Source organism: Diabrotica undecimpunctata, chromosome 3, assembly GCF_040954645.1.
Source record: "Diabrotica undecimpunctata isolate CICGRU chromosome 3, icDiaUnde3, whole genome shotgun sequence".
Taxonomy (NCBI): Eukaryota; Metazoa; Arthropoda; class Insecta; order Coleoptera; family Chrysomelidae; genus Diabrotica; species Diabrotica undecimpunctata.
In genome coordinates this window covers 131,389,324-131,416,378 of record NC_092805.1, presented here as the reverse complement: position 1 = coordinate 131,416,378, position 27,055 = coordinate 131,389,324, and the positions used below count along the sequence as shown (strand labels likewise).

At 31.8% G+C, this 27,055-nt stretch overlaps 1 protein-coding gene across 1 annotated transcript; it reads right to left on the bottom strand.

Moving 5' to 3' along the window:
* Positions 1-216: 216 nt before the first annotated feature.
* LOC140436050 (uncharacterized) lies at positions 217-6,188 on the bottom strand. The gene is made up of 3 exons (XM_072524762.1): positions 5,751-6,188; positions 3,753-5,633; positions 217-394 (listed from the first exon to the last, which is right to left on the bottom strand). The coding sequence occupies exons 2-3, from the start codon at positions 5,501-5,503 to the stop codon at positions 217-219; spliced, it is 1,929 nt and encodes a 642-aa protein (XP_072380863.1). The 5' UTR covers positions 5,504-5,633; positions 5,751-6,188.
* Between the last annotated feature and the right edge of the window lie 20,867 nt (positions 6,189-27,055).

Below are 27,055 nucleotides of genomic sequence, written 5' to 3'. Positions count from 1 at the left end.
TTCTAGATAAACGAGATTGGTTCTTCCACCAAGATTAATGCCACCCCATATCATTAGACAGTCACCTTGCTGTCTACGAAGCTCCAGCATAGTGGCCAATCATTAGGCATTGCCAGATTGTCTTCATATTGCATATCCAAGTCGGGACCCATATGTGAACGAAGTAGAAGCCTACTAACATATAACTCAATTTGCGTGTTCTTGTGCCCACTGAAGTCAATGAGTGTGATTTCCTCTGGATAACACAGGCACTCTCACAGGTTTTTCAGCGTTTAACCTTACTTCATGCAGTCTATTTCTGATGGTTTGGTCACTTATAAACACTCGACGGGTCTCTTGCAGCCTCGTTTGTAATTCTGATACAGTTACAGTGCGATCTCGTAAAGCCTGCAACCTAATAAAACGGTCTTCAATCTGGTTGGTTATCCTTGTACGGTCTGTATGACGTTTAACAATATCACCAGTTTCTTGGCGCCTTAACTACAAACGATTAATGACACTTCTGTTCATGTGGAGGACCTCAGCAACTTATCTTTGATTTCTGCAAGCTTGAAGCATATCGCTACTACGTTTTGCAATTTAAATAATGTTTCCCCATTATTGACTATTGCAAAACTAAATAAAAATCCACATTGGCATCTAAAATCAAGTACCAATAAAGTAATATTACTATATATCTTATAGCCAAAAACGCATATTAAAGTTTTGTTAAATTTTTTATAACTATTCTTATCAGCATTATCGTCCAAGTGGGTACAATAATGGACAAAACAACAAAATAGATTAAAAACATAAATGTTTGTATTTGCAGCTAACACTTATTTAAAGCTATTTATGTGTCCACTAGATTATTTCGATGTGTGTATTTGCTACTCAGGTATCAAAACATTATTCAGTGTTCCATTTTACAACGGTAGACGAAGTAGTGTTGTTAGGATTTCATGGATGTGGGTTTCTGGTTTATATGCCCAACAAAGCATGGAAATATGGCATAAAAGTATATGATCTTGTAGTCGCGAAAATGTTTTATACATCGTCAATGAAATAATACGTTAATATGCAGCCAAACAACGGACTTTATAAAAAAGATAATGCTAACATTGCCTTGCTTCTTCGTTTGTGCAAACCTATAAGAAGTACAAAACTACGGAAAAATTTTTAACCGCTGTAAATATAGCAACTAAACTTCTGAATGATTATCAGCTAACAATAATAGGTACAATGAGAAAAATAAGCGAGAGATCTCGCCAGAATTTGTTAATATACGTCGCTATGTAAAAACAAGTATGTTCGGCTCCAAAAGAATTCAACTCTTGTATCCTATATTCCGCGAAGTAATAAAAATATTTTACTGCTTTCGACTATGCATTTTTAAAATCAAATTGATAAAGAAACTCAAAAGCCGGAAATCATCAGAGAATATAATAGAACTAAAGAGGGAATAGACGTCGTGGATAAGCTATCAGTTTCTTATAACTGCTCTAGACCTACCTGCTGCTGACCACTGGTTTTGTTTTGTGGTGCAATGAATGTGGAAAAATGTTTTCATAATTTACAAATGCAATAATGTAGAAGATAAAACACCTAGAAAGATTTTTTTTGGAAAACTTGGTTATGATTTGCTAAACGATAATATAAAACGATGACTTCTACTGAGGACTCGGAACAGACAGAACATTGGTTATTCTTAAAAAAGATATTGATCTTCGATCAATACTTTCAGAAATATTGGGCATGCAAATTGATTATCATGACAATAGAGAAGTCACACGGGGAAGGTGTAGTTACTGCCCAAGTAAAAAAAATCGAAAAACACACACGGGCCCCAAAAATACGTGTTTGGGGCATTTATTACCCATCTGTAAAGAATGCACCCTCCAGGATTATAGCACAGAGATCGAAGACTAGGTTTATAGACATCTAAGTTTAGGTGAAAATATTTACATGTTTATATTAATTTGCTTAAATTATTTTAATAATTTATACATAGAAATAAGTTGCTTTGTTTATCAACTTGTTTTTTTTAATTTTGCTTATAAAGTATATTAAAACCAAAAAGACAGATCTGGATCATTATGTAAATACTTGCAGATATAACCAAATTTTGCGTTTGGTCGGAGTTAAGTTCTAATTTGTTTGCAGCAAACCATGTACTAGATGTAGTAGAAAATGAACTTTGATCAGATAAAAGGCATATATCGAGCACAGTTTAATTAAATCTTGCCCAAGTACTTTCGATCCCTAGATCATCTTCAGGGGCATCTGAAATAAGCCAAGAAACGTTTTTTTATAACCAAAGAAATTGATTAACTTCGATAAAAACTCGAAGTTTTATGGTTGAAAAAAGGTTTTTTATATGATTAACGTTTATAGACTTACTTCGTCAATTGTGGCCTATCCGGCAAGAACAAGATGTCATAAACATATAATTGTACATTACACTACACTACAAATAGACAAACAAACACTTTAAAATAATTTAAGGAGGGCTACATTGCTTGAAGAAGTCGGAGACAGAATGGCTCCTGATCTAACGGAAATGTTGGGGTGACATGTGACAAATGACAACTTGGATGAGCAGTCACAATCATAGATATGTGATCTGCACCTTTTACAATTCTATGAAACTAAGTATTGACCAAAAGTCCAACTGACACTACTATAGGAGGTCACTGATGAAATATAAAATTATATAGAATATTTTTAAGTAGATTGAATAATCCAGATCTCACACTCAAACATGTCTGTAATAATTAAGGTGTTAGTTTGAGAGCAACTGAAATAGACGAAAAGTAAGAATGCAAGAAGCGGACTAAACAATATGTTAAACAGTGGGTGGTTGACTACAATAAAATGGTCTACCAAGCACTATCTGTAATATAGAAAGGAAGAGATCTGACTATGTAATTAAAATACTAATAATTGAAAATCAAAATGGAAAGCAAAATATATAAATGGGGTGTAATCCAAGTAGTTCAGTTGAACCCACAGTCAATGGTATAACTATAAAATTACTATGGATGTGCTCAGTGCAGGAAGTCTAAACAGTTGAGCTGGGTCCCCCACGAGGTGAAGCTGTAATAAAGTTTTTAAAAATAGGTTTAAATTTAGTACAATTTAAATTAATTTGAGTATTAAGACAGTGAGAGTTTTCATTCGTTTCCCTTGTAATTTCCAAATCTTCCAATAAATCCAACTCCATATAGTTTTTCTTTCTACTAATGTCATGTAAGATAGATGAACCAGTGTTGATGTTAAAATTGTGTTTACTGGATAATAAGTGTTGACCAAAACTTGAAGAGTTTGGTCTTTTCAAATGTTCTGAAACTCTAGTGGATAACTTTCTAATGGTTCTACCTACATAAGAGGCATCACAATCATCACATTTTAATTTGTAAATACCACTTTTGTCAAGTGTGTTCATCCTATCTTTGGTGTTGATTAAGAAGGAACCTAAGGTGTTGTGTGACTTGAAGGAAATTTTGATGTTATCGATTGTAGAAGTAAAAAGTTTAGATATTTTATTGGAAATGCTGCTAATGTAGGTGAAGGAGAAATATCTGGTGTTATTTGAAGCAGTAGGTTGAAGAAAACATTGTGATGAATATGCAAGCTTTTCTGCAATTTTTAGTTTAGCTCTATTTAGAAGCTTATAGATAATGTTAGGATCATAACCATTATTGAAAGCAATTTGTTTAAGAGTGTTAAGTTCTGAATTAAAATTATCATTAGAAAGTGGAAATTTGAGTAACCTATGAATGTAACTGTTGAAAGCAGCCATTTTATGTTGGGTTGGATGATTAGATGTATCATGTATAACATGATCTGTTTGGGTAGGTTTTCTGTAAATATTGTACTCTAAAGAATCTTTATTACGGGAAATAGTCATATCCAAGAAGTTCAACTTTTTATCAGATTCTGGTTCCAGAGTAAAAGAGATGTTGGGATGGAGGTTATTAAGATCATCCAGAATCTGTAAAGCATCATCTTGGGTTCCCTGTATGAGAGCTATACAATCATCAACATACCTTGACCAAAAAACTATTTTGTTGTTGTTGTTAACAAACTTCTGTTCTAAGCTGTCTAAGAAAATGTCAGCCAGAAAAGGTGATAGTGGAGATCCCATTGCTAAACCTGTTGGTTGTTTGTATATTTTTTGATTGAATTGAAAGAAGTCCTGATCCAGACAGAATTTAAGTATAGTTAAGATAGCATCTTTGTCTTTTGCTGATATGTTGCAATTGTCTAGAAGATTGTGTACTAAAGGTAATGTTTCATCTCTTGGTACAGAAGTAAACAGATTGGAAACATCAAAAGAAACTAAATAAAAACCCTCTTCTATCCTAATGTTATTTAACCGTTCTATTAGATCTAAAGAATTTTTGATGGAAAACTTAGGTTTAAAATTAGTGATAGACTGAATTGTGTTGTAAATAAACTCTGATAAAATAGAAACTGGAGTATTACAAAAACTTACTACCGGCCTTATGGGACAATTGTGTTTATGGATTTTAGGAAGTCCATATAACCTAGGTGTTATAGGATTAGATACAATTAACTTTCTGTTGTTAAATTTAGTAATAGTATCATTAAACAATTTGACCATTGCTTTTGTTTTATTAATAAAGGTGTTAAGTGGATTTTTTTCCAAAACTACAAAACTGTTATCTGAAAGAAAAGATTCTACTTTCTCTATGTATTGAGTTTGTTCTAAGATTACAACACAATTACCCTTATCAGCCTTGCTGAGTACAAGAGAATCTCTATAAATTTTTTGTTTAATTGATTTTAGCAAATCCTTTTGTTTTTTAAAATTATGGTGATTTCTATGAAAATTGCGTTTGTACTTACATTGTTGTTGTTGAAGTAAGCTAATGCAAGAGTTTCTCAAATATTGTTTAGTATCAGCATTGTTAGTCATACCTTCTATTAGAGTGTCCAGCTCTACCGCAAATCCTCCCAGCACTGAGTCACTTAACCTAAAATTCTGACAAGAAAACTTAAGGCCTAATCCTAAAAAATACAGTTCATCCTCTGAAAAGTTAGTGTTACTTAGATTTAAGACTCTAGGATGAAATTGATGATCTGAAAACTTATGCAAAAGTGTTGAGGTGCTTCTCTGTTGTTTTTGCAAAATCAAACGGTTTAATTTGTTGGTAAGATTTCTCTTCTTGGTGGATTGTAAGCGAGAGACCTCATCTTCTATGTTGTTAAAGGAGTCGTTGACTAGAAACCAAGGATGTTGTTGCAAAATTTGATCATAAGTAATTTTAAGATTGACGTTAATATGGTGAAGTTTGGTATAGTGCTTCTTAAGTTCTCTTTTCAGGATCTTTTTCTCCAAAATCTGTTTTTCTTTATCGGGTACATTTTTTGATGTTTTGACCTTAGCAAAAGTAGGAGTGACTTGATGTGAAATGCACTGTCTAACGAACCAAATGTTCAAGAATATGATCATTCTCTTGCAGGATAGTCTTCTATAAGTATCAACCAAGACTGCCATAGTCAATAAATAAATATAAGGTTGAATGCTCGAATAAATGAACTTTGATCAGATAAAAGGCATATATCGAGCACAGTTTAATTAAATCTTGCCCAAGTACTTTCGATCCCTAGATCATCTTCAGGGGCATCTGAAATAAGCCAAGAAACGTTTTTTTATAACCAAAGAAATTGATTAACTTCGATAAAAACTCGAAGTTTTATGGTTGAAAAAAGGTTTTTTATATGATTAACGTTTATAGACTTACTTCGTCAATTGTGGCCTATCCGGCAAGAACAAGATGTCATAAACATATAATTGTACATTACACTACACTACAAATAGACAAACAAACACTTTAAAATAATTTAAGGAGGGCTACATTGCTTGAAGAAGTCGGAGACAGAATGGCTCCTGATCTAACGGAAATGTTGGGGTGACATGTGACAAATGACAACTTGGATGAGCAGTCACAATCATAGATATGTGATCTGCACCTTTTACAATTCTATGAAACTAAGTATTGACCAAAAGTCCAACTGACACTACTATAGGAGGTCACTGATGAAATATAAAATTATATAGAATATTTTTAAGTAGATTGAATAATCCAGATCTCACACTCAAACATGTCTGTAATAATTAAGGTGTTAGTTTGAGAGCAACTGAAATAGACGAAAAGTAAGAATGCAAGAAGCGGACTAAACAATATGTTAAACAGTGGGTGGTTGACTACAATAAGTCAAGTGTAGTAGAAAATTCCTGATAAGACATTTTTGATTCATCATTATTTTTTTCTGATATAACTTATGTCGTATCATCTGCGAATTGTACGGATTTGTACGGAGATATGAATTTGGGCAAATAGTTGACATAACTAAAAAAACAAAAGTGGTCCTAATTTAATTTGTGGAGCAAAATGTGGTGTTAAACCTAGTCAAAAGCCTTTGACAAGTCGCAAAGAGAAATTGCTATGCGATTGCCGCGTTCAAGATCCTCAATCACCTCGCTCACAACATTAAATACCACGTTCGTAGTACAACGAGCATTTCTGAATCTATACTGTGAGGTGCTTAAGTAATTGTTTGACTTAAAATAAGAATACAATTGCTGTTTGATAACCTTTTCAATGACTTTCCCAAAAGTAAAAGTAATGCTTATGCGTATGCCTTATTTCGTCCGGAGGTAGATCAGGTTGTACCGAACTATATAGTGTTTTTTTTCTTTTAAATTTACTATTTTCCAACAGTCTCTAGGTTTATTATAGGAATTAGTAATAAAATCACAGTAAGCTGATTTTTTAGCATTTTGGAATCGCTGGTTATATTCAAATTTTTGTTGTTTATATACTTTGAACAAATCAGGATCCTAAGTGCCATCTGCACAGTAAAATTCACCTGTTATTGCTTTCATAGTAAATCATGAAGAAAAAACACAAAACAACCTCATAATACTATCTCGACATGGTAAGAATCTGGTCTTACATTTGATTTACTCTCAATAAACACCAAACTCTGCTTTTATATGTTTATTATTTAATAACATATATAATGTAGCCTCGATATGTTACTAACTTACTAATAGTGGTATTTCCCTTTTATCAACTTCCTCTTTTAATATGGATAACCAGATCATACTGCATTCTGTCGAGGAATTTGCGACACAGTTGGTATCAATTGGCACAATTAGAGTTTTTTCCATCTGTTTCTTTTAGGACTATACTTGAATCTTTTTCTAAAGATATTTTCTTGTGGCATTTTAAAGTAATTACTATTTAAATGGGAATAAGCCACAATTAAAAGTTAAAGTACGTTTATTGACGTTTCAATTTCCACTTCCGGAATCAAAAGTGGAAATTGAAACGTCAATAAACGTACTTTAACCTTTAATTGTGGCTTATTCCCATTTAAATAGTAATTATACTTAAATTATTCCATTGAACCTTATGTTCACTAATCATTGCACTTCATTGTGAAACTTATCAAATGAGACTCATTCCAATTGAGATATCCATTTCGATTTGCAATTTTGTATAATATGAAACAAATAATGAGGGTTTTGTTTTTGGTTTTAGTTATTAGTTATTTAAGCAAAACTTATCATTTGCTTTTATTATATTTTAAAATATTTTGTTTTAATGTTTTAAAAGGAGTTTTTGGGATAATGTTTATGCATAGGCAAGTCTATTCCTTACATCTATTTGATGGTGTATGATCATACAGGTAGTCGCAGTTGGCATGTCTTAATATATAGAGGTTTTAATATTAATAATATTTACGGTTTAATTGCTTACCTATATTCTTTATAATTTTGGTCTAACACATATTATTTTCACCCGAATCGTGAATACCTAATAATAAAATATTAAGCGATCTAAAAATTATAAAAACTGATTCCACCCATTTTACAACATTAAAATGTGAAAACCTTGAATTATCCATGTCTGTCTGTCCTTTCGTAAACACCTCTTTCATAGATACAATTGCCATTGTCAATCTGACTAACCCAATCTGACTAAACTGATCTAACTTGAAAATGGCAAGTATGATCTTGCCGAAACGTTGACAAAACAATGGTTTTTCTACAAACCAAAACTATTCAACGCGGAGTCAAACCCGGAAAACCACAAACATCATATACTTTTAAATCATTTCCATTTGACGTTTATTCCTTGGGTACTTTATTTCCTAGTAATTTACTTAATGTTAATCTTTAAACAAATTCCCTAAGTTAAGGAGATTTTTGAGTATTAAAGAAAAACTTTAAACACAAAAACCGTATGGCCAAAAAAAGGAATAGATTTGCGTATTCAATTAGTACCAAAATCTTTACGTTAACAGATCAAGGAATAAAGACACTGTTTTTAGGTTCCTTTACTTTGTTATATTAATATCACTATCAAAAATCTCTAAAAAACAAAAGAAATAAAAGAAAAGTAGTTCCAATTAAAATTAATTTTATTAAGAAATTTAAGATGTCGACAATTCTGACGGATGAATGACGAATATAAATTAAAACCACTATCAAAGTATTAGTTCTTTTTAGCAACAAAAATCGATATGCATGTATGACTCGTGGCATTTAATCCTGTTAATATAATCGAGTTTCTTAATACGGATGTTCAGTTCATGAGTAATTTACATCTATTACAGGATCTTTAAAATTAAAATAGTAAAAACAATTTTCTTTTTCAGGTTAGTGCTTAGTACACAATAACTATTTGGGTAAGTTTAAATTAATTATGTCTTTAAATAGCTTACACATAAATATTATTGCGTACATATTAGGCCATTAAATAAAGCTGAAAAAATGGCAAAACCTCGCAATTTTTCGTTCAGTATTAATTTGTACAAAAACTTGGGATTAGGTTGATTTAACCCTTAAGTTCATCTTCTTTATTGAGCCGTTGTACGCTTTTGGTCTTTAAGGGTGAAAACTACTCCTAATTGTATTTTACTAACATTTTAAATTTTAATATGGTCAACATTTGGTTTTATTAGTTAAATAATGATTAGTTTATGCTTTAGGATATAATATTATAATATTTTAACCATGAAAAACATCCTTGTTGGGGCTATATATAAAAAAATTCTTTATTTCAACAGAATGATTTCGGTTTGCACCAATTTGCATAAAAATTTGAGATTAGGATCGTCTTACCCTGTACTTCATATTCTCTGTCATGCTCAAATGCGTTGATTATTTTTAGTGGTGTAAACTACCCCTTATTGTCAAAAATTACAATTTTTATAAGCAATTTAATAGATTTATACAGAAAAAAGAAGAATTACGTATAAAAACATATATTTACACAAAAATACGAATTTAAAAATACAAATACAAATAGTTTTTTAGTCATCTTCATCAAGATCGATGCCATCTTCGTTTGCTTCTATAACTAGTGGACTATTGTTGCAACCTTTCCCTGAGCTCATAGAACAAGTGGGGTTGCAGTATAACCCCAAGTTTCTGCACCCGCATGAAACGTAACACCCTTTTTTCCATTGGAAAAAAATCATTGTCAAATGTTCATCGAGTGCAGGTCGATTGTTTATGCGCACGGGATGTATATAATCTTTAAAATACCACCCCCACTCCGTTGCTGGGATGTTTTCATTTTCAAGCCACTGTTGGATTTGGTAGTAGCATATTTTTCTGTGCTCGTCTAAGGCATCAACAGAAGGGTAGAAGAGAAAATAGTTTGACTGCACTATTTTTGTTGTGGCTTTAATGAAATATTCATACCGTAAAGAAAAGCTTTAAAATCTTTTATTTTTTCAAGTTATTGAGTTGCATGTCTTTGGCGACTCCGCCAAATTACACCATTATTGCGCAGTATCTACCGACGTTTAAAATTTCTTCGAGATTGGCGTACTATTGTAAATAATCTCTGTTCTCTCGCGTCGGGTCTTTTTTCCAAAATGTAAAAAAAAATTTCTGACCCTTATAAAAAAAGCTAATACGGTATCGCATCCAGTAAAAGTATGAGAAAAAGCTATTCATTTTGCACCATATGGGTAGCGTATTTCAAAATGTACTTCTAAAACTTCTCTACATCTTGGCAGGAGAATTTTGTTTGCCAAGATTGAGAAACTAAAGTTTGGAACATATTGTAACGTATTATAGCCGAAAAACCGGTTCTGAGGTATTATGTACATTGAAAATGCTCTATTACAGTCCCAAGCGGACTATTCGAATTTTTCAAAAAAATTCGTTTTATAAACATAACTCCTTTATTTTTGGCGATAAAAAATTTTCCAAAATGATTTTGTAAATTTTTTTGAAGAGCTCTAAGACTATGTAAATTAAATTTCGTAAGATCCCTTAATTTTTAAGTGAGGTGAGTTTAAAGGGATCGAATAAGGGGGTGTTTGCTCGTAAATAGAGGTTTTGAACAGCTATACCTCGCTATATATTTACTTTAAAGAAAATATATGCACAGGATGATTTTATTTATTAAAAAAGCTATAATTTAGTACTTTATTATTTTTTTTGTATCTCCAGTATTTTCGGAGATATTTTGAAGAAGATGGTTAAAAAACCATATACAAAACCCTTATACAACCAGTGTTGACATATGGGTCAGAGACATGGACCATTTCCAAGGCAGATGAAAATCTGCTTATATTTGAACGAAGGATCCTGAGAAGAATATTTGGTGGCATCTGTGAAAATGGTGTTTAAAGAAGGAGGTACAACTACGAGATATAAACATATATTTGGTGGTAAAGACGTAGTATCCTTTATAAAAATAAGAAGACTAAGATGGGCAGGACATCTGGCAAGATCACAGCAGAACAACCCTCCTAGAAGAATCCTTATGTCACAACCTGTGGGAAGTAGAAGTAGGGGTAGACCAAAACTCAGATGGAGGGATGGTTTAGATGAGGATGGTAGACAAATAGGCGCAGCAAACTGGCAACAGTTGGCAATGGATAGAACTGACTGGTGTAACAGACTTGGGAAGGTCGAGGCTCTTTTATAGGGCTGTAGCACCAATGATGATGATGATGATGATGATGAGATGGTTAAAAATACGAAATTGCTAAAATTCAATTTATCTTTAAACTCCAATTTTTCCAAAATTAGGCATTTTTCATAAGTCCAGCTTCTTGTCTGTATTGATAATACTTATACAAAAGAAATTATAGAAGGGTGAAGATCAATTTTAATTAGGAAGGTAGTTAGGGGGTTGTTTTCACAAATTTTTTCGTAGATAAAAGAAGGTACCGAACTTTTTTTGGTCATAAGTCGCTCAATTTTTATGCTAGAAACTTTTTTTTCTAGGTCTAATTGTATACTTGAAAAAAGATTCTATATGCATCCATCAAAAAGTGCAAAGTTTGCCCGTTATTTGGCTTTGAATATTTCAGATTATGCATTGGAGGAGAAAAGCTAACCTTTAACATGCCGTATCTCGGTTTGTATTCGTCGTAGAAAAATTATCAAACAAAAGGATTTTGTTTGTGTTTCTAAAAGATACAATTTTAATGTTCACAGTTTTTTTAATTAAATGCATATGTTTTGAGTTATTTTAAAAAACCCTCTAAAAAGTTGTTTTTTTCGTCAATAACTTGAAAAATATTGCCCCCCCCCCCTAAAGGTTGATTAATAAAATTGGAGCAGCTTGCCATGTAATGCCATTTGCTATCCCCACTGGACTATTTTTAAGCTTGTGGTATAAAAAAATGCGTTTTATAAATAACTTTCCATTCAAAACACTATTTAGAATAATTTTAGGTGAAACCTACCTTTATTCGACGTAACAACTTGCAAAAATACAGAAAAACAATAAAGCTCGTATTGCAACCTTTACTGCCAACGTAAATATGAAAAATAAATAAACAAAAGACGATGAAACTGGTAATAAATGTCCAACACAATTATGTATCATTGCAAACAAGTTTAAAGATCGTGGCATATTATCGTGCACGTTGCGTTTCCAGTACATAGCGTTTCCGAAAAATATAATTTAAATGGTTTTAAATATGAACAACGCACACTGTCCGGAACATTGCGTTTCAGACACTTAACGTTTCCGTTTAGTATATTCGAAAACAATATTTTACTGATGCCGATGGCTGAGTAATGAGTCGTAACCGGTTTGTAAGGATAATGTTAATTAGATACCTGTCGTTTTCCCCTTGTTGTTTATTTAGGTCTTTGTTTGATTTTAATACAGAGTATTAAAAAAAAATAATTTTCGAGGCTATTTTGTCATTTATACATGTGTTTTTAGTGCTTTGTGACAATTAATCACGGAAGTGATAAACAATAAGGAATTTAATAATAATTAATAGGTTTAACAATTATTTTAGAATGAATAGGATTCAGTTTAAATATGTTTTAAATTTAATTTCACCTTCAGTTAAAAAACAAAATACTACATTTACCGAAGCCATACATATCAAACCAAAAAGTATTTTTAAAAAGAAGAGGTATCACTTCCGTACAAAAGTCCTAATTGTTTATCACTTCCATGATTAATTGTCACAAAGCAATAAAAACACATGCATAAATGACAAAATAGCCTCGAAAATTAATTTTTTAAATACTCTGTATCAAAATCAAACAAGTTCCTAAATAAACAACAAGGGGAGAACGACGGACATCTAATGCACATTATCCTTACCAACCGGTTACGACCTATGTTCCGGACAGTGTGCGTTGTTCATATTTAAAACCATTTAAATTATATTTTTCGGAAATTACACGCTATGTGCTAGAAACGCAACGTACACGATAATATGCCACGACCTTTAATTTTGATTTATATTTCACGTGTTAATCAGATCCACACAATTGTGACGTCCTGGAGCATAAAGGTTGAGTAAGTGTTTACAGATTCAGCATGGTTAAGTTTCGAGGAGTTGTACTAAGCACATTACTTCACTACAGTTTAACTTTGTCTTAAAAGAGACAAAATTTGTAATATTTTTTGGTTTTCTGTTTACAATAAAAATCTACTTATATAATTTTACATCACACGTGGATAAGTTATATGTCAGCAATTAAGATCTGAACTACCTGGAAAAAATTGTATAGCTAGTAACCGAAAAGCGTAAACCAAATACAGTGAACGGCTAAATTATGGAATATTATCATTATTTTGAGAACCGTCGAGTTTTGAGGGAAATCCCGAAACAGGTCGATTTTTGTTATAAAATACCAATGTTATAACGTACATGGATTAGGGATGATGTCACCGGTGCAGGTGTAGTGACGTAATCGTTAATTTTTTAAAATAGAAATCAATATAACGCGACAGCTCATTTAAACGAGAATTTAATTCTCTATTTACCGACATTACATTTTTAACTAAAATATTTTTTAAGGGTACCAAAACAATTTTTTTTAATATAAATTCAACTAAATTTAATTTTAATTTATAATTTTATAAATTTTATAGATTTAATTAATAATGTAACTTAACGTAACCAAATTATGCATAATAAGTATTTTAAATTAAATGTTCGAAATAATATCCATCGGTTTCTTGACAATATGCGAATCTACGGACACATTAATCAAGTACATTGCGGATGACTTCTGGAGTAATTAGACTCATTTCATGCCTTATTCTTTCTTTCAAGTCCTGTAAGTTTTGGGGTCTATTGACATAAACTTTTGATTTTATGTAACCCCACAGGAAAAAGTCTAGAGGTGTTAGATCTGGTGACCTTGCTGGCCACTCCATAAAACCTCGTCTTCCGATCCACCTCCTGGGAAAGCAATGATTTAAAAATTGACGTACTTCACGTGCGTAATGCGAAGGGGCTCCATCTGGTTGAAGCCAGATATTTTCACTAGGTAAATTTGGATTATTGGCGTTTGGATACATGTTAGGAAGGACAGGTATAAGTTGATTTCCCAAAAAACTTAAATAACGTTCTCCTGTTAGATTTTCTTCAAAGAAAAAAGGGCCAATGATTCTGTCATTAATGATCCCTGCCCATACATTTACTTTCTGAGGATATTGCGTGTGTGACTCAGTCATCCAATGGGTTTTCTTACTCCAATTCCTGCAATTTAGACGATTCACGGTACCATGTATAAAAAATGTGGTTCATCGGAAAAAATAATTTGATTGATGAAATGTGGATTGCGGATACATAAATCCTGCATAATTTCAGAACATTGAAGCCGTTCGATCGGGATCGTTGTTGTTTAATTCCTGATGTAGTTGAATTTTGTAGAGATGGTATTTTTATTTTTTTAAGATACGTAATACCGATCGTTGGGAAACTCCTAAATATTCATCCATTTGTGTTGAACTACTGTGACGATTGTCATGTACATTTAATATCAAGTTTCACATTGTCTTCAATTTTAGGACGCCCAGCGTTTGGAATATGTTTAACGTGCCCAGTTTCTCCAAATTTTCGGACTATTTTACTTACTGTTGATTGGCTGATGGGTCTGTCTGGATATTTTGCGTTGAATAAATTGCATAACTCGTTCTGTTTTCTTGTTTTACCTCCGCATCCGCTAGGAATTAATATTTTTATGTGTTATGTTTCATTTAGGTGAGCCATAATTTAAAATTCAAAAGTAAAAATTGCAATTGACAACTGATGACAATTCACAAAATCAAAACATTTACGTCAATAAATATTACAGTAACTATGCCACTATCACTTGCTTGAATTAACATTTGACAAAAAGTTTCAGTGTTTATGAGATACCTTTTTGTGTCCATTATTATTTTTACTTATTTTTGCTTTTTTAAGGATGTACTTCAGAAAGTCATGGCAGGAACCGATGGATGGCATTTCGAACATTTAATTAAAATAATTGTTATGCATAATTTGATTACTTTAAAGTACATTATGAATTAAATCATAAGTTGTAATTAAGTTGAATTTAAATTAAAAAAAAATTGTTTTTGTACCCTTAAAAAATATTTTAGTTAAAAATGTAATGTCGTTAAATAGAGAATTAAATTCTCCTTCAAATGAGGTGTCGCATTATATAAAATTAATGGTTATATATTATTACACCCACACCGGTGACGTCATCCCTACTCCATGTACGTTGTAAGATGAGTATTTTATAACAAAAATCGACCTGTTTCGGGATTTCCCTCAAAACTCGACGGTTCTCGAAATAATGATAATATTCCATAATTTAGCCGTTCACTGTATAATAATTACACAACTTACTGCAGATAAGACAGATAATAATGATTATTATTTATTTTAAAAACCTAAAACCTACTAAATATATTATAATTCTAATAAAACAAATTTATCTAATCAGAAAGATGGCGAAGTTAACTCGACACATTTATGTAAAAGTTTTAATATCCCATCTCCGTAAACCTAACGGGATGGCACTAATTCATTGCAGAACGTCAACATCATGAATTATTTTCGCAAACTACCACTAGTTACTTGAGGGGAAGTTGTTATGGAATTAAAACAATTTTATTACAATACAGGGACTAAAACTAGACCTAACAACAACGAAAATTTTAAAGAGATTACAAAAAGGCTACAAAATAAACGAACAACTTTAATCAGTGTTTTTTTTCAGCGAAGCTGTGTACCACATTTACGAAAACCACACTTTATAAAGGTTTGAAAAACTGGTAACGAATCGATTCTAGTAAAGATAGCAAATTTATTTTGCTATCGTTAATTATTTCTAACTAATGTTATCATAAACTGGGTCTTTTTAAGTTATTTTTCAACATACCTCGGTTAACGTATTTTTAATGTAATTAAAAACTATTAGGCTTATTTGAGATGTCTGAGATCATCATGATATCGTCAGAGAAGCATAAGTGGTTCTTAATTAGTGAAAAATAACTTCACTCAATTAAACCAAAAAGTGGACAAATTGGACACCTCCAAACATCCACTAAACTAACAACTAACAACAACAACTAACAAATATTTTAATGAGTAATCAAGTCAATCTACTCCAGGAGGCACATATGTAATTATTAAGAAACATATTTAGCATTACCAGGGCGGGAAAATCAGGTATCAGAGTAATACAGTTGAAATAGGCATAGGTGCAATATACTGTACCCCAAGACATAAATTATTACATTAATATTATAACAAAATTATATATAAACTGGGTCCAAAATTTATAATTGGAGAAGACTTTAATTTAGTCCCATCGATTTAAAGTGCAATAGTCATCAAGAAAATATGGCAAAAAAACCTGACCAATAAATGTACTGACTGGGTTAAAAAAATCAGACAAACCAGTTGCCCGAGTAGGGTAAAATACCCAGTGATTGGCCATATTCATGGTACAATGAATACACAAGGTATGATAAATAATGTTCCAAAATTGGTTCGCTTTCGCGCACGACGTAGTCAAGATCGCTTATTCCCGCAACATTTGAATGTAGTTGTATAGGAAAGACTTTTAATTTTAAGTTTTTTATATAATTTGGCTAATTTAATTATAGTAATTATAAAGAGATGATAAAATTATGTTATTATAACATTTATCCTTTATAAAACATAGATATCCTTTATAAGACAAGTTTTAATTATCTTTTATTACACGTAGGTACAGGTTAATTAACTTATACTCCAGAGTTCGATATTTCAGATGTTTAAAAAGATACAGAAAAGTGGTAATGCAGGTACACAAAATTTGTACGTATATATACCTACTGAACTAAACACAAAATCAAAATAAATAATGACAAAGTCAACTTTATTTATATCGAATGAGCTAGCTGGCCATCGAATATGAGTGTAGTGAGGGCACACAAAATTGCACAACATTTAAAATGACATTTTTGTAATATTCACACATAAAATTATCTTGGTATTGTTTGTAATAATGATAACATTGTATATTTTAATAATGATAACATGATTTAACAAAGAAAAATATGTTATTTTGGAAGATGCTAAATTGATTTCCTGCGAAACAGTTCTTATTGCAAATTGCATAGCAGGCTGAGGCTAATTTCTTACTTAACAAATCGATATGAAAAAACCATTAAGGTTTCATGACTAATAATTAATAAAAATAAAGATTTAGACTTACGTCGTTGACCTAGAAGTAGTAAGAAACTGCTCAACATACTTTTTGGACTCTCTGTGTTCGCCTCCTTGTACGCGTTTCTTTTGGTTGGTTAAAAGTGTAGCCGATGTTGATTTAGGCAAATAAAGACTAGGTACTGCCTCAGGTTTGAGTTTTAGACCCTTTTTAGAAACGTAATTTAAAAGTTTCTGTTATAGATTTCTTTGGTAATCTTCAGTTTTAAAATGTGTATAACAAATTCTTGCAGTATTACAATTAAAATTATACTATCTACAAAAAGATATAATCCACAGTTTTCTGGTCACGCTATCTTTAGAAAATGTATGAAACCTAAAGATTTTATCTTCATTGTCACTATTGCAACAAGCAATTGCACAGCGTACTTTGAAAAAGGTACAAAACCAGATATACAAAGGCAAATAAAAACTTTCAGTTTTACAAAAAAATACTATAAAGTATAAATAAATAGTAACTAAACACCATTTGTATAAAGACACATATATAAGCATATATCTAAATTATTTTTCTATTATAAAATAGATGACTCAGTCAGTATTGACATACTTTAAAATATATTTATTATCTCATAACTTGCAATTTGCAATAGTCACCATTGATAACCGATATTATTGTTGAACTTTTGTTTTTATACAAGCTTTCTGTCTTGCCGGTATAAAGTCGTCTGAAGTCGATATTTATTGTGTTTTGCGTTTGAACTAATTTGTGTCTTATTTTCATATTATTATATTGTTTGATAAGTAACTTTTGCATATAATAATCGGTAGGTTATAGTAATGTGTATATTTTTTATTTTACTAAATTTCATTATAACTCATCTAAAATACCATATTGAATTGTAAATCAGATTTTTCTCTATTGTACTCTATTTTGTGTTTATTTCAGTAAAACTGCTTGGAAGTGAGTGACAGTGAATCAGAATAAGCAAATCTACTACTATTTACCTATTCACAGTATTTCCTCTGCAGAAAATTTTTAAATTTCAAGGGATTTACATACAAAAAGAGTACTTATATTATTAGTATATGTATGAAAACTAAAATAAATATTTTGCCTGAATCTCTAGGAGAAGTAAAGGTTTTACGCTACTGAAAATATATTTTTTATTCAATTATAACCAAAACAAAACATTTAAAAAAAAATTAGATCACTTTTTAACCATAATTTCAAAATTAATGTGTACGTTAAGCTGTAATAATGGGTTCGAGGTGGTTCAGGCGATCTTAACTACGTCACACTCCTGGGCCAGCTGTCAAATGTCATGTGCAATATCATACCTTGTGTATTCATTGTACCATGGGCCATATTTAATATTTGTGTCCAACTTTTAAAAACAAGGCATCACTGTATAACTAATACTAAATACCAGTATCAAATTCGTCTTCCAGCATTCAAGGCCACTTCTATAAAATTTCGTTGTTAAACAGTCTGTTCAGTGAGCTAGAACTCGTTGTTAACAGGTCATTCAGTCGTGTATAGTATTAAATTATATTCCTAAAGTATTTACTAAGGGCGACTACATCTTGGTAAGTGTTTGTGCAGTTTATTTTCTTTAAAACCCTGATTTTCTTACTTTGATTGTCTAAGTTAAGTACTAATTGGTAGCTAATTAAATGATTTTTTTATGAACTGAACTGTTTTTTCAATAACTGAATTTTAAATACCTTGACGAAATTATATTTTCTATAAATGCTTTTGAACTCTTTGGGCATATTAACGCTATTGCTAGTATATATGCTACAAACAAATCATTAAAATCAGGTATTGGTCGGCGGCCAATAACTGATGTTACACAGGACCAATAACTGATTTTTAAAAATTTGCAGGTAATATTGAACTGAACTTTTTTGGAACAATGCCTAAAATTACTGAAGGAGAGAAATATCAAAAAAAGTATACAAAAGAAGAGCTTCAAACTGCCCTAGATGAAATAAACAACAGGTTTTCATTACGAGAAGTTTCAAGGCGCTATAAAATTCCAAGGGCAACCCTACAATTTCGAAAGAGTAAAAAATTTACGAAACAAAATTTAGGACCTAATCCAGTTCTTCTACCAGAAGAAGAAAAAATTTTGGTGAACTGGATTTTCGAAAATCATAGGAAAGGGTTTGTACGTCGAAAGGAAGATGTGCCGGAATCGGTTAAGTAGTTTCTTGATAGCAATCCCAGAGATAATCCTTTTATTAACAATAGTTATGGCGAAACTTGGTACAAAGCTTTTCTACGAAGAAATCCCGAGATTTTTTTGCGTACAACAGAAGCTGTAACCGCGAATGTTTCGGAAAGTGACATACGAAAATGGTTTTTTGAAGTTAAAAGTTTTTTCTTAGACAAAGGACTTACGGAAAAAGGTGTTACAGTGCTCCGATCGTTTTATGAATGAAGATAAGACATGTTTTAATCTGTACCTGAAAAACAGTAAAGTTCTAGCGCCTAGGGGGGCATCAAATGTTTATGAAGTGGAACTTGCATCGTCTAAATCTACCATCACTCTGATGTTTACTTTTACAGTATCTGGAGGAATAACACCACCGATGGTCGTGTATCCATATAAGCAGCTGCCTGCGAATATCGCTAAGTCTGTTCCTGGTGAATGGGGCATTGGCCTTTCTGATACGGGCTGGATGAAAGCATAATTAATGTGTGATTATATTGAAAACATACTTTATCCGCATTTAAAAAAAGTGAATACATCTTTTCCGATCATTTTGTTTTTAGACGGTCATCAAACACATGACGTACAACCTTAGTACCTTGTGTAAAAAACTAAATATTATTTTAATATGTCTATATCCTAACTCTACGAGACTTCTTCAACCGGCAGATGTGTCAGCTTTCAAGCCTATCAAAAGTGGATAAAAGATGGCTGTTATACAATGGAGACGAGATCATCCTTCAGAGACATTATCAAAAGAGCATTTTGCAAATGTTCTAAAAATTGCCGTGGAACAAACTGGTAAGTTATAAACAATAAAAATTGGATTCAAGGCTTGCGGACTATACCCTTGGAATCCAAATGCTTTAGATTATTCCAAGTGTCTTGGAGGACAAAAAATATTGACTTGAACAACCACTATTGTTTAAGTTATGGAAAAGTTTTAAACACATTCCTCAGGCCACAGAAGTGATTCCGGTGGAACAGCAAACTTTAAATATGCCTACTGATAGCACTGCTCATATAGAAGAGCCTAAACCTTCCGATTTCAACATTAATGAGATTCCTGTATTAATTTTAATTTACGATCAAATATTAGATGAACTGGTGGATGAAAATATTCAAATTATTAACGTCCAAGATATGCCCCCTGAACCTACAGACACGGAGCAAATTGAACTATCACTGCCTAATAATAATAATGAAAACACAACAAACGAACAAAGGCCTCCAAATCTGAATGAGACTTTGCAGTTTGGAAAGACACCTAAACGAAAAGAAAACAGAAACACCAAAAAAATAACATACGCAATTAACCAGTGGATTAAAAGAAAAGCCAAGGAGGAGGAATCTAAAAAAAATATTGCTGCAGAAAAGGAGGAGAGAAAAAGACAACGTTTGGAAAAGAAGTCTTTTACAGTTAGCAAAATTTCCAAAAAGGTTAAAAATTTAAAAACTGTCAAGAAAGAAAAAACACACAGTAAAAAAAACAGAGAAAGGTATAAACCGAGAAATAAAAGATGATGATAAGCCTAAAATGTTGTACAAACTTACCGAGCAATCTATCTTACCAGACAAGGATTCTTTTAATACATGTGAAGACAGTTGGGTTCTTGATAAATTTCTGTCAAAGATATCATCTCCCTCGTCTTTTCAAGATAACGAAAAATGTGCTTTGAAAAACATTGCAATGGAGAAGGTAAAAAGAGTTTATTTACCGATGAGCTCATGGAAACCTGCAAGAATAATTCGTTATTTAAAAATCCTAAGCTGACTGCTGGTCTTTTTTGCTTCTCGTGTACTTGTAATTTTAAAGAACAAAATCTTGAAATTAAATGTAACTTTTGCCGAAGGGTCTACCACATTTCTTGCATAACTAGACTTAATATGCATACATCAAATTCATAAATATTTAGCTGCAATATATGTCTAAAAAACAAACATAAAATTAATTAAGTTTTATAGGTACTTATGTATCAATTTTTACTTTTATATTAAAAGGGAATTATATTAATAGGGAATCATTTTGATTTTGTGTATTTTTTTACTGTAAATAAATACTAAGTACATATTATTATTTTAATTAGTACCTAAACCTGTTTAATTTTTGATTATCTTTTTCGGCCAATTACTGCTTGGCTGGTGGCTAATCACTAGAAGTTTCATAATCCGTCCTGACCAATAACTGACAAATTAGTGGCTAATCACTGGAGGAGCCATGCCAATAACTAATTTTTGACAGACAGGTATTATAAAAGATATTTTGGAACTTAAATTTAATTCTACAATCGGTTCACAATTTGTTGATAGCTCACTACAAGTTTAACCCTAATTAGAAAACTGAAATACAGAGAGGATAGGTAATACGATATAATAGTAAAAACCAACCTAAAACTGACGGTTTAAGACGTTTTCGACTAACCCACCTTATATCTGAAGGAATACAATACCTTATAATCCTATTACGGGGGTATTTTGAATGGTTAGAGATGAACGACCAGTGTCGTAGAGTATATGATTAAAACATTTATTTGAACTAAATAAATATATTTTTTAAATTGTACTTATGTAAATTGTATTTTTTAATAAAACTTATTTATTTTATTTAAAAATAAAAAGTTTCTTGCCATTTGTAAAAGATACATTTATTGAATTAAGGAAAAAGGCGCCAAATGTTGCCTGGCAAAATTTCCAATGTGTTTTAAATGTATCCATTATTTTCAAATCCGGAGAAAACTAATAAATATTTTTGAAAAATTTAAACGCAGAATGAAAGATTACATTATTTCTCAGGGCAGAAATTCCCTGAAAACTTCTACAATGTTTATTTTAATATGTTATGTAACAGGGGTGAAAATAAAAGAAAAAATATGGTATAATTTTTAATTGAAAATATTGCATGCAAAAGAAACTTTTTATTTATTCTAAAAAATATTTCATTCTGCCTTTAAATTTTTCAAAAATGCTGTTTAGTTTTCTCAGGATTTGAAAAAAAAATGGATACATTTAAAACACATTGAACATTTTGACAGGCGACATTTTGCGCCTTTCACCTTTAATACCTTACGATTACAACTATTATTACTTACCTTATATAATTACGATTAGAAAACTATTCAAATTCAAAATAAATAGGATCAACTTCGGAATCCGAGTCATCTTGAGGGTTAATAATTAGCGGTTGTGTCTCTACGATCGCATCAATTATGTTATCAAGATCCCACATTTTTTGTTCTTCTTCTATTACATGCCTTACTGCATCTTTTCAGTTTTGTTCTGTAATATGTTGTAAAGACTCGTATAACAATTCACGTACAGCTTGTATTTTATATAACGTATTTTTTCTAGCCACATAACTTTTCATTTGTGCCCAAATTAGTTCAATTGGATTTATTTCGCAGTGGTAGGGTGGAAGTCTAAGGACTGTAATGTTTTACCTTTCCGCCATTTTGTCAACTACGTATTCCTTGAACTTAGATTTGTGTTGCCGGGCAATTTTTAGAAGTTCTGCTTTTACTATTCCATCTTCGTAAGGCAGATACTTATTCCGCAGCCAGTCAAGAATATCCTGTTTCTTCCACGCAGTCGTTGGAAGTCTTTCTACTAGTCGTGAATGATAAGGTGCATTATCTAATACTGTAATTGAATTTGGTGGTATGTGTTCAATCATTTGCTCAAAATACTCTTCGAAAACATCAGCTGTCATCTCCTCGTGATAGTCTTTTGTGCTTTTGGACTGAAATTCCAACAAACCATGCTTAACAAATCTTTTTTCACTGCCAATGTGAGAAATTATTAATCTATTGCCTTTACCAGAAGCTGGGGAGATACCAGTAGACCAACCTTCCATAAAGGCTTGCCTGGAGCTTAATATATTTTTATCTGACCAAATTTTTTTTAGAGTATGACCTAAGTTTACCCACGTTTCATCCTGGTAGAAGATGGGCCTTCCTTCAGCCCGGAATTTTCGTATGGAACTTCTTGTAAAATTTTGTTTAGGTTTGGTATTTCTTCTTTGAAAAAAATCCATGAATTTTCCTTCGAATACCATTTTTGGCAAATTCATCAATTTCAATAGGCTTTTTCACTCTCTTTAAGTGTTCGTTTGTGTTTGGGTTAGCTATACCGTGTTTTTTTCTTTCTGATAGGAACCTATATATAGTTAACTCTCCTACGCCAGTCATGTTGGCACAATTTTCGACTATGTTGCGAACAGTGTTTGTGGGAGTCTGAGAAACCAGAGCATCGTAAACATTCAGGACAATAGTCTTCTCTCTTGGTGAATAGACAGACTTACTGACTGTACGCAACAGTACCGGTGTAAAACTTGATGATGTTGATGATGAAGCCATCACAAACAATCCAACAAAACGAGCACGAGCGAAAGGTACGTATATGTTCGTAGGTATATGGAATAAAAATCACTCACGCACTGCATATAATTCGCAAAAGAAATATTCGAGACGCTAATTACTCCCGTAGACGCGGACACACCGACGAGCCGTAAATTACATGCGATTTAAAACGTACTAAACAAAAAAATTGTTTTCGTTGGTAATAACTTCACCGTTTTAAGTTAAGTTTCGAATATAAACTGAACAAACGAGGCACGTGGCCAAAGCATACCCATTATATTATTAAAAATCTAATTCCATCCTAATTATCTTGCAACGAATAGTACCTTCGGATATGAATTCCAGGTTTTCTAGTAAAGTGATTAAACGCCAAGATTAGTATTGAAATATCCAAAGAGATAAGGTATTCTTATTTACAAAATTGTTAATGGTTAAATTCTTATTTTTATTAATATAATATAATTACATAACATTAGCCGTGAAAGTTTTAATTGTTTTTTTGCTAAATATATTAATATTAAAATATTATTAATATTATATATATATATAACAGTATTAAAAAATATTATATTATTATTTAATGAATAAACACCTCAGGAACGCCTATGGTTTACGACCGTTTTATGAGTTTAAGGCATATTTCGTGCTCTCAACAGTTTATGAACGGAGAATAGACTGGAAATGTTTGGTTTTGTATAAATTACAACTAATTTTTTATTGGGAGGAACGTAATATTCCTACTGATAAACATTTATTACATAATTCTATGATTTAATCCCTTAATAAAAATGTGACCGGCCAATTACTGGGTAGTCTACCCTACTAAAATTTACAAATTTTTATAAAGATTCTAGAAAAAATAACTACTTGTTAGACAAGCATGAAGACTTAATGGAAATATTAACATTGTAAGAAAAATCATAGATAAAGCTTATTCTGGTAAACTAATAATTTAATATACAGCAAATAAATCTAGAAATATCATAAATATTGTATTATTAAAACAATAAAACTAATAAATATTTAATGCCCTGATAATATGACCTTGTAAATTACCCAAACATAAGTCAACCTTGTGTGCGAAAGTACATTTCCAAGTATGTAATCGACATAAATGTGAAACGATGAAAAGTTTCTTTCCTGCAGGTCTGTTTGCAAAAAATAACAAAACCCCCTTGATTGGGTTCAGCAGGATCGTTTTATTAGGTTTTTGACTGCGTATTTTTCTGGAAAGTATATTTCCGAACAGCTTAAATTTCAGGCACGTCATAAAAGCTAGTCTCGACGTGACGAGCTTGTATTCAGTAGCTTTATGTGCTACTTTTGTAAACGGTTAGTTGGCTTCCCGATCTATTCAGGACTAGCTGACTTCTCTCAGTAAATATTTATTTTATATTGCAAATATAGTTGTAGTTGGTACACTCGAATATGTTATTGACATAATTTGAAATTCTTTTACTCTTCGATATAAAACAGTATATTATTATTTGGATAAATAAGAAATATTTGTTTGTTAACTTATATTTTTGCAATAAATATGTAGGAATGTATCACAAATTATAAAATAAATTCCTTACTGTTTGATATTTAATTTACTTTGAGTTTTTATTTATTCTGTGCAACCACAGAAATTAATAGCGTCATAAAATATAACATAAGTAATGTTACAATAACTTAAATCTGTTTCGACTGTTGGTGACCATCGTGGCAATCTGTATTTTGAAAACTGCTGCTCTGAAAAGATTTGTGGTTGTTTTGTTAAACCACGTACGTAGATTTTTCAGCCAGGAAATCCTTTGCCTTTTTGGTCTTCGTTTTCCTTGTACTTTTTTTTGTAGAATTAGTTGCAGAAACCCATATATTTGGCTGTTTCTCATTATGTGACCGGGACTTCGATTTTGGCTGTTTTTATTGTGGTTAACAACTCATTTTTTTTGCATTCCTAATAAAACGTCCTAATTAGTAATATGGTCGGTATATGATATTAAAAGGATTGGACGATAAGGCCTGATTTTTATTGGTACTGATAAATCATGAAAAAGGCTAGAAAAAGGCCCTAAGTCCCCGGCGGCCCAACGGTCCCTGGTGACGGTATCCACCAGATTGGTCCAAGGGCAGAGGATGCAAGGAATCACCGGGATAGACACGGCTACCATGGACAACGAACATTGCATATTGCCACTTATAACGTAAGAAAGCTTGCAACTGAAGATAAGCTCATTTAATTACAGGAACAACTCAACTGCATAAAATGGGATGTATTGTGACTTTTTGAAAAACGAAGAAAAGGAGAAAACCAATTAGTTTTAAAATCAGGGCATCTGCTACATTCCATTGGAGAAAATGATAAGGCAGTTGGCGGCGTAGGCTTTCTCGTGCACAAGAAATACCTAGATAAAATTATAAAAATAGAGAGTGTAATCTCAAGAGTTGTGTACCTCATATTAAAACTGAACGAGAGACGCTTTATTAAAATTATCCAAGTATATGCAACCACGACGAGCCACAGCGATGAAGAAATCGAAAACTTTTATGAAGATATAAATAGAGCTATAGAAAAAGATAAAACCCACCACCTAATCTTAATGGGCGATTTTAACGCTAAACTTGGACATAAAGAAGATAACGCAGAAGTGGCTATGGGCTCATTTGGATACGGTGAGCGAAATGATAGAGGAGGTGTGCTACTACATTTTTTGTTGCATCATCGGCTCTATGTAATGAACACATTTTTCAAAAAAAAACCAACAACATAAGTGGACGTGGGATAGTCCAGATGACATAACAAAAAACGAAATTATTTTCATCATCACAAACAGAAAAAATATTGTCAAAGTTACAGTAATTATTAAAATACACTGTTGAGAGTGACCATCGGTTGGTTAGAGCAAAAATAATGATCAAGAGAAAAAACAAGATGGATAAACTCACTCAAGCTACTAAAGATCTTATAAACAAAAGAAGAGAATTGAAAGACAAATACACAGATAATTTTATAACACTTAGACAGTTAAACAAAGATATCACAAAATCCATTCGAAAAGATGTCAGAAATTACAACACTAAATACATAACTCAAGCCATTGATAAAAATAAAAGTTTAAAGGTTCTGCGCCGACAAATGACTGAAGGATCGAAAAATATTTGTAAACTTGTAAATAAAAAAGGAGAAACTACAACAAATAATAAAGATAATAAAAATTACTCAAGATTTTTACTCAGAATTGTATAACCGAGAAGAACTTCCAGATCCTGATCAAAATCAAATACCAAAAGTTCAAAATATAGGCTCAGAAGACGTCCCAGGTATCACAACAGAGGAAATAAAATCAGCTCTCTCGGAGATAAAAAACAATAAATCACCTGGAGAAGATGGGATCGTCATTAAACAATTCAAAAAAGGAGGAAAAACGTTAGTAAATGTGTTGAAAAAGATGTTCAATACTTGTTTGACAAGAGGCGTAACCCCTTCCCAGTGACATAAATGCAATAATAACCATAATGCACAAAAAAGGTGACAAACTGTGA